Source organism: Bacillus rossius, chromosome 3 (assembly GCF_032445375.1).
Source record: "Bacillus rossius redtenbacheri isolate Brsri chromosome 3, Brsri_v3, whole genome shotgun sequence".
NCBI lineage: Eukaryota > Metazoa > Arthropoda > Insecta > Phasmatodea > Bacillidae > Bacillus > Bacillus rossius.
In genome coordinates, this window is record NC_086332.1 from 17,786,641 (window position 1) to 17,804,655 (window position 18,015).

Below are 18,015 nucleotides of genomic sequence, written 5' to 3' on the forward strand. Positions count from 1 at the left end.
GTAGTGATTCTAACCCGGATCGCCTTCATGGAAGGCGAGGTATCTGGCCACTCAACCACCGTGGCCCTTGCCAAGGACGTGCGAAGGGAAGCCTAAGATGTACATCAAGTTATGTCCCTGCCCGAACACGCCCGAATACTCACCTTCGGCCAACCTCGGGTTTATTTATATATATTTATATTTCTCTGTTTATTTTAATGTAGCTATACTAACCTAACTAACCGTCCATAGTGTTTTAAAGTGTTTTAATGTAGCTAATCTAACCGACCACTTTTAATATTTGAATTCATTTTTCCTGCGCAAAAATAAAACAAATCCTGAAGTTGGCCGAAGGTGAATATTCGGGCGTGTTTGGGCAGGGACAGAACTTGATGTACATCTTAGGCTTCTCACGTGCGAAGCAGTTGCCGGCGGTGGTTAGTGGCAATACACGCTTTGAAGTAATTTTAACCCTAAGTTACCTACCCAATGAGTGTGTGTAGCTTATGTTTGTAAACCATTTCTGCGTCTACCTCACACAAACAGAACGGCGAACAGTTAAAAATGCGTCGGTAGAAGTTAACGAAAGTACCCTTAACTGTAGCATTGACAGCTCGACCCGGTTAGCTGAAACTGCACAACACGATGAAATCTTACCAGTGTGCATTTGTTGGAAGACAAAATTTACTTGCACCACATGAAAGAACATTAATATGCATTATACCATAATCACCAACAAATGCGAAGATTATTAAATTTACTACTTGTATTGTTTTTTAACTCCTGTAATTATGACATACTGTGCTCGGTTTAGCTTTGTGTCATTTTGTGTACACAATTAGGTATACATCGTAGTATCAAAATATCATAATAATTAAGTCATCACAACCAAGGCAGTGAAATTTTTAATATCTTGTAAAATTGGCAATATGCGTGTGCTAGTATAGTAAAGCATTAAAAAATTAAAAATTGTATTTAATTAATGGCGAATGACCCAAATATAATACATTTGTTAGTTTTAATATGTGAAAAAATAACTATCTAGCGCAATCAGTTTTCGTGAGCATGAATTTTCATTCGTGTTGTGGAACATACATTTGACGCTGCTAGTTATTTTCATTATTTTCATGTTTCAATATAACGCAAAACAATTTATCACTGAGTAATCCCCCAAACATAGTATGGTGCTAGATTTCTTTATTGTTTAAGAAAATGTAATTGCTTGAACCAGTAACAACATACAAAGGGATGAGTGGCATATTTTTTGAGAAAATGTAAAGAGTATGTACCTATTATTAATAAAAAAAATCCTCTAGCTTTTCGCTACGTACTCTACATTGTTTATGAGTTAATTATCTAGTTAATTCCCGATAGGCATTCACTGTGATGTACTTCTGTGGCACTTATGTGAATCTGAATAGCAAAAACTACGATGGCATAATCGTGCGAAGAGGCTAGCTTTTCATCTGTTGGTGGTAACTGGGAAATACAAGGCTCGAACAAGCCAGTCCTGAGAGAAGTTATTATTCGTTCTTGTTAATTCATGTGGTATTTGGCTGGCTCCCAAAAACTGTTCAGATTTCTTCCCAGTACTCAACTGGATAAGAGCCCGGTGTCACAACAAAGAGAAATACTATTGGTTAGTTTCAAGGCGGGTTTATTTCATCAATAACATACAATACTTTTAATTTAGTTGATATTTTTCAAAGTATGTATTATTTAAAATGCATCATCATTAATAAATACAATAAAAGTATATAAAATGTTTCTGATAAATTTGTGTGATGTTTTAGGAACATTATAATGTAACACTGACAGAGCTTCTGTCCAAAATATTGATGGAAGTCCAGACTATATCAACACAGGCCTACACTTAACCATACTCATTAGGCCTGGTTAAATCTTTCCGCTCTGAAAATTTTGTTGTGGATTTAGTAAGCCTAAGTAGAACTCCTTCATTTCCCAAATTCTTTTTTTAATTCTGTACAAGTGAACTCTCCTACATTTACTGTCGGCCGTGTTTTCAGTTTCCTTTCTTGCGGTACCCCAGGACTGTTTTGGGGCATTTTTAACTCGTTAAAAGTTTTGCTTTTCTTGTTTATGATCTTGACGTGTGCCCAGAACAGATAGGTAGGTTGTGTGCTGTGCTGCTAGTGAAAACTCCTATAAAAATAAAATACCTGTTTACTTCCATAAGCTAGTGACTGTACTAACGACTTCCATAGACCACTTCAGACCACATGTTCACCACTTTTCAAATCAATAATCAAAACACTTCAATTCCTCAAAAATAAATTACCGGTTTAACACTAAGGGCATTCTGATCGGGTAAAGTTTCCACCTTGTACGAAACCATCCTGAGAAATCCAAATAGGTGCAACCGATTACCAACATCTCCATGAAAACGGCCAGCGCTCTGCTAATTCTTCCACAGACCATCCATAACAGCTGCCATGGAAGACCTTCCAAGTAAACTTCCATTGTATCAAAAATTATTTAGGGATTTATAGTGATTTTTCAGTTTTTCAATAACTCTCCCACATTTTCCACTTTCTTGACCCGATTTTAACCATTAACGAACTGTAATGAAATAGGAGGGAAAATATTTCGGACAACAAAAAAGGGTGATGGCTGAATTAGGATTTTTTATTTACCAAAAATTTCGAAAAACTAAAAATAATAAATATAAAGACCATTCAGACTGTCAAACATTCGCTTCGAACACCTTCCAATAAGATTTTTTCCTTCAAATAAAGCTGAAGGTTATGAAGTCACCGAACACATCACAAGTACAAGTGTGTTTGTTTGAAAGTTGAATGACTTGAGTTTTCATCAAACATTTTCTATTTAGGTCGGGTAATAAAATATGTCAGAATGTTTAATGCAATCAGCCAATCAAAATGGTGCCTTAGAGAAAACAGAAATGACATCCGCTTCGATCACCAAATATCTTTAAAATGACGAATAACAAAACTGGTTATTAGAGAGGTTATAAATATTATGTACTAGTACAGTAGTACAGAGAATTTAAAACTGTATTTATTACCGGTAATTACTTAACATTTATCCCGGCGTTGATTAGCTGCGTTTGTTTAGCTTGTTGTAAACACTATTTCTAAACATTCTTTTGTTTTTGGAAATAATATATTTATAGTTGGAGCATTTATAAGCAATCCACATAATTACATAACATATGTTTATGTAATTAGAAGCAGTTTAAGTCTCTGGCGGTATTTCTGAGTGGCATCGTGTGATTGGCCGTCGCTCCGGAGGCACGGCACTTCAAACTTTCAAACAAATACTTCGAATATTTGAGGCCTCCGGCCCATTTCATAATGAGATTTAGACCACCAGGAAAGTCGTTTAGTCCATCCCAGATGGGGAGCCTGTCTCACCTGATAGTGAGGCAATTAATGACCTAAAATACTAAATAACATGTTTAATAAGTTTATGTAATACATATGTGTGACTTGTACATAAAAAGCGCGATGCATACTACAAGAGCAGGCTATTTATTGTTATAAATAAAATGGTCTATATCTTCGGCTGAAAAGGTAGGCCAAATTATAGAACCATTAAAACGGATTTTATTGACGTCGATCATATTTAAAGAGATTTTCTCGTCCGAACGCACGTGAAATTGTTTTTAAACTCTGCTTGAAACCCCAATGCACTGATTAATATTCAAGTTTCATAAATATTATGGTTATTTATTTATTAACCGTACATGCAAATCAACACACACAAACTCTCAAGACTAGAGGTCTGGGACGCAGATGCTCGTGTGTGAGTTAATTTAGCCTTAAAACTGTTTCAAATCATTGATAGTTTTGAATTTAACTGTTTTAAATAACATTTTTCGATATGTCTGAGCACAGACGTCTGAAAATAAGGACTTTTGGTGTGTTGTGTCCAGCATATTGGCAACTCTATACATCAATTTAAAATTGAAACTTTTTTTTTTGCAGGAATAAAGTTGGAATGGTCTCCGTTAAATGTTTGTTTACGTCTTGTGTGATAGTAAATTTTTCTTTGCCAATATGTCACTACTTCACAGTTAATAAGACCTTGTTATTTTGATATAAGTACGTGTTTGTTTTTATTTAGTAAACAAAGCCAGTCGATCCTGCATATAATTCATATTTGTTGTTTTGCAAGCTCTGAGTTATATAGATGGCGCCTGACGACACAGAACTTAAAATCCTATGAAATTATAAAATGGGTTATTGTATTACTACTATAGTAATTGTATCCACTATAGATAGAGTGTGTTCACTACTGTTATACACCAAGTGAAGGCACACACTTTACTTTACTCAGTTACTTTACATATTACTTTACTCACCTTGTTCACAGAGTACTGATGTATAATACAGAAGTGTTATATATGAGTATACATTGTTACTTTGTAGAGTGTAGTTATACAACTAATTCGTAAACAATGAAATAACTAAAACAAAGTTAATATGAGTGTTGAATGCAAAATAATTTTAAATATAAAATAACTAATAATGTGCCTATAACTTTTCAAAACCACTGAACATTAATTTTACTAAACAACTAATATTTTAGTTAAATTTATATATGTACCGGTGTATATTTTGATGCTATTTGGTTAGTAGTGTGAGAATCTATAGTGACATATTTGAAGAGGAGTGTTCCGAACAATTTTAAGATGCAGATGCAGACATTATGTTATGCATGGAATGCCAAGATCTTTTTTATTTTATTTTATACATGACGTTTTAACTTGTTAAACTTTCGCACAATGAAAGAAAAAAATTAAATCAAATTATTGACAATTCAATTGTTTTCATGATAAATATGTATTGCCAAAACAAGGCGAGATTTCCGTTTTTAATTTTCACAATTTAAAGTTGTAACGTTAGTGAAGCCTTGCGACTTCCGTGTTTAGCTTACAATAAAAAAAAAACTGTCAGTTAATGACTAAAATACTATTCGTTACTCAATGCGAGGTAAAAATGTAGTTGAGCGGTATTTGCGGAAAAAAATGTTAAAAAACCGAAAATACCTAAAATACCTTTATTAGACGCTCTTCAACTTCCTCTTTTCATTAAAAGCGGCGGAGGTAAGAAATTCCAAATACTTTAGGAGATATCGCCGTTATTATTTTGCATACAAGACCTGTGTTTATCATTCGACCGTCGATATTTTTTTTATTTTGCCGTGTGTTTGTGAATGCCTAATTAATGAAAATGGTCGATTAGGTCAGGTCAGTTTGATTATAAATAGGTACTTTGAAACTAAGCGTACATTAAAAATAATATGAAATTATTTCAATGATTCTTTAGTTTTAAAGTATTTATAATGTAACTGACCGGACCTAACAAACCGGGACAAAGGATGAACAGTAACAACTCACGTAAAATTTTTTTGTTACTTATTACTTGCGCAACAATAAAAAATAAGACTTTAAAATTAGAAACGTTAAAAACTCGCCAAAGTTGGAGGCGGTAATTAAATACCGTTTTAAAACAATAAATGAACTAAATAATCACGTATTGGTTTATTTGAATTCTGGCCTATCACTATCAATCACGTGACATCATTATCCAATAAAAAATTAGATACTCGTATAATCGTAAACAAGAAACAATTGTGAATTCCACATGAATGCACTGGTATAATTGTGATGAAATTTAAAAATTCGATATCTTCTAAAGTATTTGGAATTTCTTATCCCCGCCGCTTTTAATGAAAAGAGGAAGTTGAAGAGCATCTACTAAAGGTATTTTCGGATTTTTAACATTTTTTTTCGCAAATACCGCTCAACTACATATGATGAAATTTAAAAATTCGATATCTCCTAAAGTATTTGGAATTTCTTACCTCCGCCGCTTTTAATGAAAAGAGGAAGTTAAAAAGCATAGAATAAAAGTATTTTTGGATTTTTAATTATTTTATTTCGCAAATACCGCCCAACTACATATTTACCAATTCTGGAAATAGAGCAAATACGTCAGTAATCACACATACCTTGAAAAATAAGATGAAAATAAAGATACAAAGTAGATAACTTCGGATGTGCCTAACTGTACTAGCAAGGCACTACAATCATGGGCTGCATCCGAATACTGGCCTAATGGATCCCTTAGCTAAGGGATCCACTAAAAGTGCATCGTAGTGGACGCGGCCATCTTTGTGTTGAATCCGAATTATCACAAGGGATGCCGATGCATCCCTTCACGCATCCACTAATTCGAGATTTCTAGGGATGCGACACTCGCATCCACTAACGTGTCGCTACATCCATTAGCTTCGGAATCGGGTTTTATTTTGTTTGTGTATAATATTACTTCCGATTTTCAGCATAAGATTTGTCTAAAACATTATAAGCGAAAGTGATAACTTAAACAGAGACAAATGAAGACGAATTTAAACAATTCAAAACTCATAAATATTTTTAAAGTTTACAATTTATAAAATGTATTTTATTTGGATCGCAAATTGTATAACATACACGTTAGATTATTTTTTAATTGGTAGGTATTTATTATTTACGTTTTGCTGAATATTCGTAGATATCCCTACACAAAATGGCTGCGAGAACATTATACTAATGTTCACGCAGCCATTTTGTGTAGGGACAGTCAACAGGTGGTGCTAGCAGTAAAAGTATTCGGATACTATCCATCCATTAGAAATGCGCCAGTTTATGATTGACATAGAAGTCGTTAATTCTAACCAATCACAGCACGAAACACATGGTCGGCCATTGTTTGAAACGGAGAAGCAGGTTTGAAATAGGTTATTGACAAATGGGATATCTATTTTTCGAAATGGATGATGATTACAAATGACAAATATACGAATTCTAACCCAAAATACTGCCTCGCTCGGTCGAATAATAAGACATAAACTTCCGGTTGAAAGGTTCCGGTTTGTTGTGATTGGTCGCTTCCTTAAGTCTTAACGAAAAATATAAAAATATAACCATTTCTGTTAAGTCTTAAGTCATCATATGGTTCGCACACGACCCGTCAAAATTCACACACGACAATCATAAACCATTTTACTTGTTTACATAGAGTCATATGGTAAGTACACGACTAAGTCTTAAGTCTTAATTCTTAATTTTCAATCGTAAACCCACCTTTAAGGGAAGCGACCAATCACAACAAACCGGAACCTTTTAACCGGAAGTTTATTATTATTGGACCGAGCGAGGCAGTATTTTGGGTTAGAATTCGTATATTTGTCATTTGTAATCATCATCCATTTCGAAAAATAGATATCCCATTTGTCAATAACCTATTTCAAACCTGCTTCTCCGTTTTGAACAATGGCCGACCATGTGTTTTGTGCTGTGATTGGTTAGAATTAACGACTTCTATGTCAATCATAAACTGGAAAATGTAGTTTTGACTTAATTGTGTGCTCCATGCTAAGTTATAATTCTTAAGGAAATCAATCGTAAACCCAGCTTAAGGGATGTAGGGATGTGTGTGCTAAGAACGCATCCCTATGTATTCGGATACAGCCATGGACTACTAACGTTTGGTATATCGTATACATGTGTCATGAGATAAATGTTTTATTATTTGTGCATTTTATTAATAAAATAAGTAGTCATAAAAATAATTGAATTGGTCAGTAGTATATATATTTAAACGAAGTTCTATAAAAATAAATTTAAAAATCAAGACATTATTTAATATTTTTTCTATCTAAATTTATTTTCAATGACTCTGCAATCATTAGCGGGTTAAAAAGCAGTTTATAATTTTATTTAATGATTACAATGGTTGTTAAGATAAAAAAACTACTAGAGTGTTATCCAAATTTTGTTCGAGTAGCTAAATCGAACGGTCTGTTCTCCGTCTAGCTGCTAGGATCATGGCTTAATAAGAGTATGTGTATATTACGTCTAGTTTCCCGCGGGATGTTTTACACATTCGAGCACTCTTTGTTTTTTTGTTTATTTACCCCGGTCAGTGTGTGTAGATAAAGGTTAAGTTTTTATTTTACGTTCGCAGTGAAATGTTTCATAACTGACTGTGATGAACTGACGGTAATATTTAGCTTCAGCTTCCATGCAAGATTCATGTAGTACTTATTACTAACTTACACAGCAGTGTTTCGAAGACATTTCAAGAAAAGTATTGTGTTCGCCCGCAGATATTCATTGGATAAACTATAACCCCGAAATCTACGTACAATGTCTCTTTACGATGATATGGATGCGATTGGCAAACAGAAACCGGAACAAGTTGTTGCCTGGTCTTCAAGTATTAAACTTTTGCAGTCACAGCTTCAATTGAAAAAGGCTGTTCAAACGCAGGTATTTCTTGTTTATAAAAGTATATTTATATTTAAAATATTACTTATACACACAAACATTATTTAGGAGTTAAATGTTGAGAATAGAGATTCCTGCGATAAATAAAGGTAACCAAATATTGATGAGAGCCTCTTTTCTGTAAAAAAAAAAATGAAGTTTTTATTTATTTTTTGTCATATTTTAGAATTATTTTCTAAGAGGGAGTTTAGTTCAAGTAGTTAATCAGTTCTAATGAGTTGTTCGGTTAGTATAGGTTAGGTTTGGTACATTAAACATTTTGTAAAACTGTAAGAATGGTGAGGTTAGCCTCATTAAAAATACAGTGAAATCAGTGAATGATTGGTTATATTAGGTTAGCTACATTAAAAATACTTTGAAATTATTTAAATCACTTAGACTTGCTGAAACCTACCCTACCCTTCTTCCTGCGTCCAAGGAAACAAATGACAATCGTGTAAAATTCATACTGACTTCATTATGGTAGGAAAAGCATTAAAAACCAAAATAAAAGAATTTGTGCACAGGTAAATAAAACTTGTACTATGCACAATAATGATGTAATTTTATGTGCATTAAAAAATTATTTTGTTGTCAAATTTACCATTTTATAATTAAGCCGCAACTCTCAACAGTTTTACCTCTAAAAAGAGTGTTACTGCTACTTAAAGGTGAGTGGGAAAAGTCTGCTGTGTATCAGTGGTTCTACCTAATATAACTTTCCTAAAATTACTTTCTTTTACATTCATTTATCATGTTAAATGATAGTTAATGCAAGTGGTTTGGCTATAAGGACTTTTAGAATTTTTACATTAGTATGTACTCATTTAATGATATTTTCGAATTTCAATTAGAACTAAGAACACATTTTGGAGACTTTCTATAATTCACTAATATTCATTAACTAAGTACTGCTATTTTTTTTTTTTATTGTGATTGTGCAAAAATGTCTTTGAAATTGTTTAACCAATCATGCGTCTTGTGTTTTACAGACACACAGTATAATGTATGTTTCTTTTTTTTAATTAGATGTAAGATTAATGTTCTATACATACATAGTTTTAATGAGCTATAAATGTTTTCTGTTTAGGTTAGTGGTATTTAAGAATGTAGCGAGTCAAAATAATGTAGGCTAATATTAAATGGGAAACTATTGTTTTCTGTTATTATTGAAATAAATCATAACTAATAATTATGTTGTTTTTTTTTGTAAGTATAAAAATTATTAATGTTGATTTAAAATGATAAAATATTTTCAGCCAAAAAGGGACAGCATTAGAAAGTCTGGGGCAACGTTGCCACCTGTTATTGACTTGAAGTCTAAGAAAGAAGAAGAAGATTCAAATTCCAACTCCAGTACGGGTGCTGGGTTTGTTGTCAGCTTTCCACCTGGGAAGGTAAGGCCACTATTTTGATGTCTGGTTATAGTGTTAACACAATTCTATATGCGTTAGAAGTTGTACTTACTTGGGGTGATAAAAAAAACTTTTTAATTTTACATGCAAATAATTAATAGAAATAAAATAATAAAATGATTGGAGTGTATTATAAAAACATTTGTTAAAACATGAATTCAATCAAAAAATGTTTTTAATTAATACTCAGAATAAATCAACTATCAATAAATACACTTGTATGAAATTTATTATTTAATTTAGAAAATAATTTAGATTAATTTTAGTTAATAATGAAGATCAATAAATAGTATGAATTTTATTCTAATTTATTTATTTTAATCATTTATCTAATAATAATAATGTAATAATTAACATATAATGCAAATAAATTTTACATTTGGGAACTTAACCTCACTTATATAAATACACTTGAAAAAGTTTATAAACACAATTTCTATCACTAATATTCATAGTAAATAAATATTTTTAATTATATGAACAATCACTAAAGGATATGATTTTAAAGCACATATATAATTTTTATTTGTATGTAGCTGTTTTTCTTCCTGTGAAAATTTTGTTGCATGGTGTGCGCATATTGTAAACATTCACTCTCATCATTTTTTCATAATGCCCCTAAAGAAATATAACTTCAAAAAGCAATAATTTGAAAGCAAACAGTGGGCAAGTGATTCTCTTCCCCATCCTCTCCAAAAATGAAATTCTGTGTACATTCCTTTTTTCCAATGGCACCCCATACCATTACACCGAGTACTGTTGAATTCATGTACGTTTTGTACTCAAAACCAACAATTATTTTTATCTTGTAGTGTTTTCATCGACTTAGACCTCTTGTGCAATGAACAGGTTCAGCAGCCAAAACAGTGTTGAAAATCTAGTTAAGTTTATCTTGGTCACCTCAGATTTAACCCTGCGTGATTGTTGGCTAAGATGGGAATTCAGCCGATAACGACGAAAGTGTGTGGAGAAAATGTTAAAAATATTAAAGTAATTTACGTAAAGGCAATTTCTTTGACAGAATCATGAGAAAGAAATATATTGACAAAATCATATCAATTGACTTGTGAATTTATGTATGTAATAGTTATTTTAAAATTTATGAAGAGGCTGTACTAGTGCTTTTAATTTTTAACTTCCACAGAATAGTACCTTTTGAGAAAATACCTGTTAAAATATAGAAGAATGCTACAAAGATTTGATAGTTTCGTCTTAAAGTTTAAACATGTGTGAATGTTTTGACAGTAAAAAAAAACTCAATCTATTCAAATAAATTTGAATGCTTTAAAATCTTTGATTGTATTTTCAGGTTCTTAAATGATAAAATATCAAATTTGTTCTTATGTGTTGCAAACTGGAACAAGTGTTTTTCTAGCTATGTTTGAGTTAAATTTTGGGAGGCTTTGGACAGAGGTAACTAACTGGCTACAGAGTTTGGAGTATTGTGAATGTAACTGTGTGAATCTTCTTCACCCTGATTCTGTTCCAACTTGGTTGATGTTTCAAGGAGAACCGTTCCACCAATCAGCTGCCAAAAGACGCAGAGTGGAATGTGGAGGATGAGTATGATCCCATGTTCCCCAACGACTACGAGAAAGTAGTGAAAGACTTGCGGGAGCTGAGGGAGCGAGAGAAGGAGCAGGAAGAGGAGGAGAGGAGGCGCAAGAACCGCGAGGAGCGAGAGAGGAGGGCCCGTGACCGCTACGAAAACGAGGAGAGGAAAGCAAACGGCCAGCCGCCCAAGACGGGCTTTGCAGGTCGCAAAGGCAGCGACGAAGAGGACGATGATAAACTGGAGGACAAGCCGCAGCTGGGGCGAACGACCGGGGCTGCGATCGCACCGCCGGCGTCCCTGCAGGAGTCCCCGGCCGAGCTGCGTACCGCCCCCATGTCGTACGGAGCCTCGGTCGCTGCCAAGATCATGGCCAAGTACGGCTTCAAGGAGGGCCAGGGCCTGGGGAAGAAGGAGCAGGGCATAGCATCGGCCCTGCAGGTGGAGAAGACGAGCAAGCGGGGAGGAAGGATCATCCACGAGAAGGACCTGATCGCACCTCCAACTGTCGGGAGCCCCGTGGTCGACTCTCCGGGGTCCAGCTCCCAGACTGCGGAGCAGAAGCCGGAGCCAACCATCACCGAGATCATGAAGAGTCCATCCAAGGTGGTGCTGCTCAGGGTGAGTCAGGAAGTGCATGTTCCGACTTAGAGCTCATTAAGTAATTTAACACATGTGTCAGTTCTTCTTTTGAATTGGTTCAAAATTGTGTCTTGAGAGTATTAGCATTAATCTGGTAATGAATTTGCCACATACTCTTCTCATCAAAACCTCAGTGAGGACACAATCCTACATTATAGACTCTTATCACTTTACTCTACCCGGTTCTTAACCAATGGTAAGAGAAGTTGGTAGATTGTTCATCATTGGTTTCTGCATTTGGTACAACTAATCCTCAGTTTGACCGAAAGTGAACATCTGAACATCATGCAGGTTATAATGAATATACTTTGTGAAAAATATTTTATACCTAAAATTATTTTGGAAAACATAAATTTTGCCACATGTCAATGACTAAATAGTTGAAATGGTATTGTCTTGATGTACAGTCCTCTTATGAATAGGCATGTCATTGAATTTCTTAGTGTAGCCCGGCTGGACAGCCACAATTATGAATGCTCAGTGGATGACGTATGTCCATTAAATGCATAGTTGAGGAGAGAGCATGCACTAAATTTGGATGGATAGTGCACACAATGGCATAGCAGAAAATTTTTATTCTAACATTGAATGGCATATTTTCTAACAGAACTGGTATGGTGCTGGGGTTTTATCCATATCAATGCAATCAGTGGTGTTTGATATGTCATTACGTCATTACTAGTGCATTTAAATGTACCACCATGACTACTACTACACCACTATCACCATAACTACTACGACTATCGCCACGTCTACTACTATTACAACTATATCCACTAATACTAGTGACTACGTACTATTACTACTAAGTAGTTTTCACAAAATGTTGAAGTGTAGTTGTAAACAAACTCATGTGGCAGTGTTGACATCTTATTTTGACAGTTCTGATGAGGGTCTCGTGCGCAGAAGACGAGAATCGGTCTGCATGATATGTTTAGTCTTTGAAAGACGTGGGTTGTGCAGAACATGGTGGGGCCTGGGGAGGTGGACGAGGATCTGGAGCCCGAGGTCAAGGACGAGTGCAACACCAAGTACGGGGACGTGATCAAGGTGCTCATCTTCGAGCAGCCCAACGTGCCTGCCGAGGACGCTGTCCGCATATTCGTCGAGTTCAAGCGCATCGAGTCTGCCATAAAGGGTATGCTTGCACTGTCTCGGAACTACACCGAGCTGTTAGGTCTGCTTCAAGTGTCACTTTTTTATCATCACCTTTAATGTTATTGATGAGTAAATATCTTAGCTCTCAATATACTGCATTTGGTAGGAGTAATTTTGCGAGAATGGTACCTACTAGTCGATGAACGGAAATGTGACACAAATATGGTGGACTCATGTATAGCAGCATAAACCTGTGTATGGTCACTTTCGTGAACATTAGGGTACATATGAAACTTTATGATAGTGAAACTACCCTGCAATAAACTAAAATAGTCACAGTAAAAAGTAATCCCAAGTTATAAATTGTACATAAGAAAACTGGTGTTACACTGTTGATAATACATACATAGTCACCTTCCTAAACCCCAACTATCCTGATGGCACAGTGGTAGAATCCGCAGTTAAAAATCTCGAAGAGTAATTTTTGATGTAGTTCAAATCTCATCACTCTAAAAACTTTTTTTACTGTTTTTTTATTAACATCACTGGAGTATACAAATAGTGCTTTAAGCAAAAATATATTAATACATTTTACCTATTTCTTTGCCTTGTATCTATTATATTATTAAACACACAGCTACGTCCATTAATTGCCTATTTCATACTAGGTACACCTGTATCCTTTATTTGTACTTAAAATTATATTAATCACGTTTATTAGGAAATAAATGTTCGTAAATTTGCTAAAGTATTAAAAAATAAAACTTCATAATAGTACAACCATCCTTTTATACTTCGTTGTAATTTACATTCATCTAACGTGTGCAAAAATGTCATAGTATTGACTTTTACTGAATTTCGTAGGCAGTATTTTAATTAAATTCCTTGTCAAAAATCAGGTCGACAGACTAAGTTTAGTATTTTTTCAAGTCTTTTTCGCTTTTATCGGAGCCATTTCTGTTTCGTGCTGCCATTTGCGCTCGATGATGGCAATCAACGTTCACAATTCAGGCAGTGAATTCTAGACAAAGTACGTACTTGAAAAGTGGATATGTATCATGCTTGGCATTGAACAGTGTGATGCAATGCCACATGGTTTTTCTAAGGCCAGGTTTATAAACTATGCAAGAAATGCAATGATGCCAGTAACACATAGTGTAAGTTTATTTGCAACATAAGAACCTATGAATTTGCTCGTTACCGAGGTTAGATGTTTACACATGACTGGGGAATACAGAAAGACTCACATTTATTATTTAGCAGAAACACTTGACCAAAAATTTTACAAGGTCAGCATATGCTCAAGGTTAAATAAAATATTCTATTTTTTGCGCTCTTAGAGCTATATGGTTTTATATTTATAGAGATATATTTTTTCAAGGTAAGTCCACAAGTCTGTATGAATTTAAAACCAATTAAAATTGCATTTAATTTATTCCCCTCTTCTCAACCCATTTCTTTTTTCATTCTAAACAGTAAAAACAAATTGTAATGAAATTTTTTTTGAAGTCAAATTACTTTTCTGAGGGGGCAACAGTTTTCGAACGTTACGAAAATTCTGATTGCACAAGGAGAATAGTTAGGTACGTGGTGGGGAAACCGGTAGAGGAGGAAAGTGCGTCAGCGATGAGCCACTTCAACGCATGCACTAGCAGTCATTTGAGAATATGGCAAAGGAGTGGATAGGTACGTAGTGTAGCATGCTATATGCTAGTTGTAATGGCCGGACAGGAAGATGGCAAGGGAAAGGTAGAAACGAAACAGCAGTGATGCTACGGAATTCTCATAACACTGCGATTGACCTACCATATTTCTTTTATTTTTTTATAGTATCTACATTTTATTCATTCATGTGGAAAAGAGTTATTTATTTGTGCAATTAACTTTATAATTATCATTCATTTTTATGTGAACAGTGTGTTTGGAAATGTCAAAAGTTCTTATAGTTTTGTGAGAGAGACTTCATAAGTGTAATTTATGTTCAGTTGGAGTTTTTTTGTTCTTAATTTTATTCAGCTGGAGATCATGATTTAACATCATGCCTAAAAATAATATCAGAAGCAGATAACAGGTATTATCAAAGGCAACGTGGGAATAAACTGCCAAAAGAGGTGCCAAAAAGTGCCAGTGAACGGATGTGAGTACAGGGCGTGGAAAGGGGCATTTTTTTTCATTTGAGATTACACTTGCATTATTCTCAATTATTCTCTCTTGTTCTATTAAAAATACAAATAATTTTTATCTGTCTATACCAAATGAGCAAGTTTTACTTCTGTAACGTGTGGACTCCACGTACACTTATTTTTAGCAGTATGTCCTTATTTTTGTCTTTTTTAAGGTACAAAAACACATTCTATATTGATCATTCATTATATTTATTGCACTGAAGCTAACATGTGTATCTAATAATGGTGTTCCAGTATCAAAAAACAGAATGCATTTGCAGATCATTAGATCTATGTAGCCATTTTTTTTTCCAACAATAATGCCTCTTATGTGGGATTTCTGACAGGTTATTACTAAAGTCGAAATAGTATAATAAAAGTAAGTATATCGATTATTGTAGATCTCTTTAATGATACGTGCAGACTATAGGATCAAATATACAACATGACCTAGAGAATGTTATAAAAAAATCAGATCAAGCCAAAAAATGTTACTGTGTTGTATGTAGTGTATAAAAAATCAGATCAAGCCAAAAAATTTTACTGTTTTGTATGTAGTGTTTACAATAATATGACCCTTGAAATGCCCTAATTCATTCCAGGAAATAAATGGTAATCAAAAACTTTTTCCAGAATTGTGTTTGTTAATCAAAATTTGTTTTTCCAAAACTTTGGTGTGTGTTTGTTCACTTCTAACACAATCAAGATGCTGCTCCTGTTAAAATTAGTTTACATAACTAATGATACATCTTGTCATCTACTGCCTGTCTTGGGGTGTGTGATGATGGTATTGGTGGGGTGCCAGACGCCAACTAGTGGGATAGATGTGGTGTGCTAATACGTGTGAGACCTGTGTTCCCGGGACGTGACATCGCCATGTGGCAGGGGAGGATACTCCAGGGTATTAGCCCCCCATGTTGCTGCTAACTACGGAATAGCAGACGAGTCCACTGGCAAGTTTGGACTTTATTATGAAGGATACAGCAATGATCCACCCTAAATGAGTGGGGTTCAAATCTGGCATGCACACCGCACACAATTTTGCAATGGGAGTCGCGATACAAGTTAAGAAGGCTGGCGATTTGAATGGGTGGCCACATGGGTGCAAGATGTTAGTGGCGCTGAAAGTCTTTAACTCACCTTACGAAATAGTCCTCTCCTTAAGGAGCTACATTACACGTCCCAAAATTGATCATTGTTCCACTAATTAAATAACTTAACATTTATATTACCAGTAAAGGATATGTTTAAAAACTGTGCATTAACTATAACCTATAAGATTACTGAACCTAAGAGTAACACTACCAAGAGAAAGGTTAACTCTGGCTACCATTTTCTTGCTTACAACAATCTCTCACTTCAAAAGTTACAAAACTTTTTTTTAATGTGACATGAAATTATAAGCCTAATAAATTTATTTATAAATGAAAATAAAAATATCCAACTTTTTGAATAATGAAAATATAAAAATACAAGTACAAGATGTATCACTTTGGTTTTGTCATGCACAACATCACTATGGATTGATGCTATAGTAGGAAAAAAATATGTAGTACAATTAATTTTTTTCTTGTAGTTTGCTGTGTTATAAATGTATGGTATACTGTTGGCCTTTCATCCAAAAATGGTGTCAATTTATAGTGTTTGGAAACACATATAGCGGAATGTATTTTCACTATTCTACTGTTTCCAGGTAGTGTTATTATGTAAAATACACACGTAAAAAAAACTATGTAAGGAAGGAAAGTGAAAATACAAATTTCACTGTATGTAAAGTGTTTGCAGTTTAGTGATACCTCAGGAATATCGAGTCTTGTCTGATCAAGTACTATGAACTCAACTTTCGAGCTGAGTTGAGCTAGAGGTAATAGACTCAGCTAGAGTTTACTTATCTCATCCCATCTCTCATACACTAGCATAAGAGAATAAAAATGTTTGTTATATAGAGGTGGTGATAATGCCGTTTCATATATAGGAGTTTGACTATTATTTTATTTTGCTCCAGCCACACAGACCAGTCATCATCCAACGCAGGTAGTAATACATGTAGTAGTTCTTTTCTTATCCTCTCATCAATTTTGAGCTACTGTGAAAACTTAACATTGTGCTGGTAATTGTGTGTGTTCTGTTGCAGCTGTTGTGGACCTGAATGGAAGGTTTTTTGGCGGTCGCCAAGTGAAGGCAGGCTTCTACAGTTGGGAGAAGCTTACAAGCCTACAATTGCTGGACTAGACATGTCTGCAGCAGTGCGAAGTGTTTATGAATTGCCCCAGTTGCGTTGGTGCATTTCTATTGTATTTGTATATGTGTAATATGCATATTTTGTTATTTAATGTTTTTCTATTAATAAACTTATTAGTGGCCATGCAATTATACATATTTATTGGCATAATGTAACTTTTTTGAGTCATGACAAACTGTTCATAAAATTTAAAGACATGGCCAAATATGTGTTTTGAGTGGGTCGTTACCACAACGCCAAAATACCATAATGCCGAATGTCAAAATTGACCACAACACAGACAGCTAGAAAACTGCTGTGTACCACAACGCCGAAATACCATAACGCCGAATGTCAAAATTGACCACAACGCAGACAGCTAGAAAACTGCTGTGTACCACAACGCCGAAATAACAACTGAATGAATTTGTGTGTGTTTATTAAATGTACCTTAACGCCGAAATACCACAATCAAACCTTACCTTACCTAGTCTAACCTAACCTAACCTTTGTGGCAATCCTGCAATGACATTTTTCGGCGTTAGTGTATTTCGGCATTGTGGTACACAGCAGTTTTCTAGCTGTCTGCGTTGTGGTCAATTTGGCATTTCGGCATTGTGGTGCGTCCCCGTTTTGAGTGGGTT

General features: G+C 34.6%; 1 protein-coding gene across 1 annotated transcript; it reads left to right on the forward strand.

The window, feature by feature from the left end:
- The first annotated feature begins 7,805 nt into the window (after window positions 1-7,805).
- On the forward strand, window positions 7,806-17,520 carry LOC134530288 (splicing factor 45). The gene is made up of 5 exons (XM_063365003.1): window positions 7,806-8,281; window positions 9,538-9,675; window positions 11,201-11,866; window positions 12,851-13,025; window positions 17,285-17,520. The coding sequence occupies exons 1-5, from the start codon at window positions 8,159-8,161 to the stop codon at window positions 17,380-17,382; spliced, it is 1,200 nt and encodes a 399-aa protein (XP_063221073.1). The 5' UTR covers window positions 7,806-8,158; the 3' UTR covers window positions 17,383-17,520.
- The last annotated feature ends 495 nt before the right edge of the window (window positions 17,521-18,015 follow it).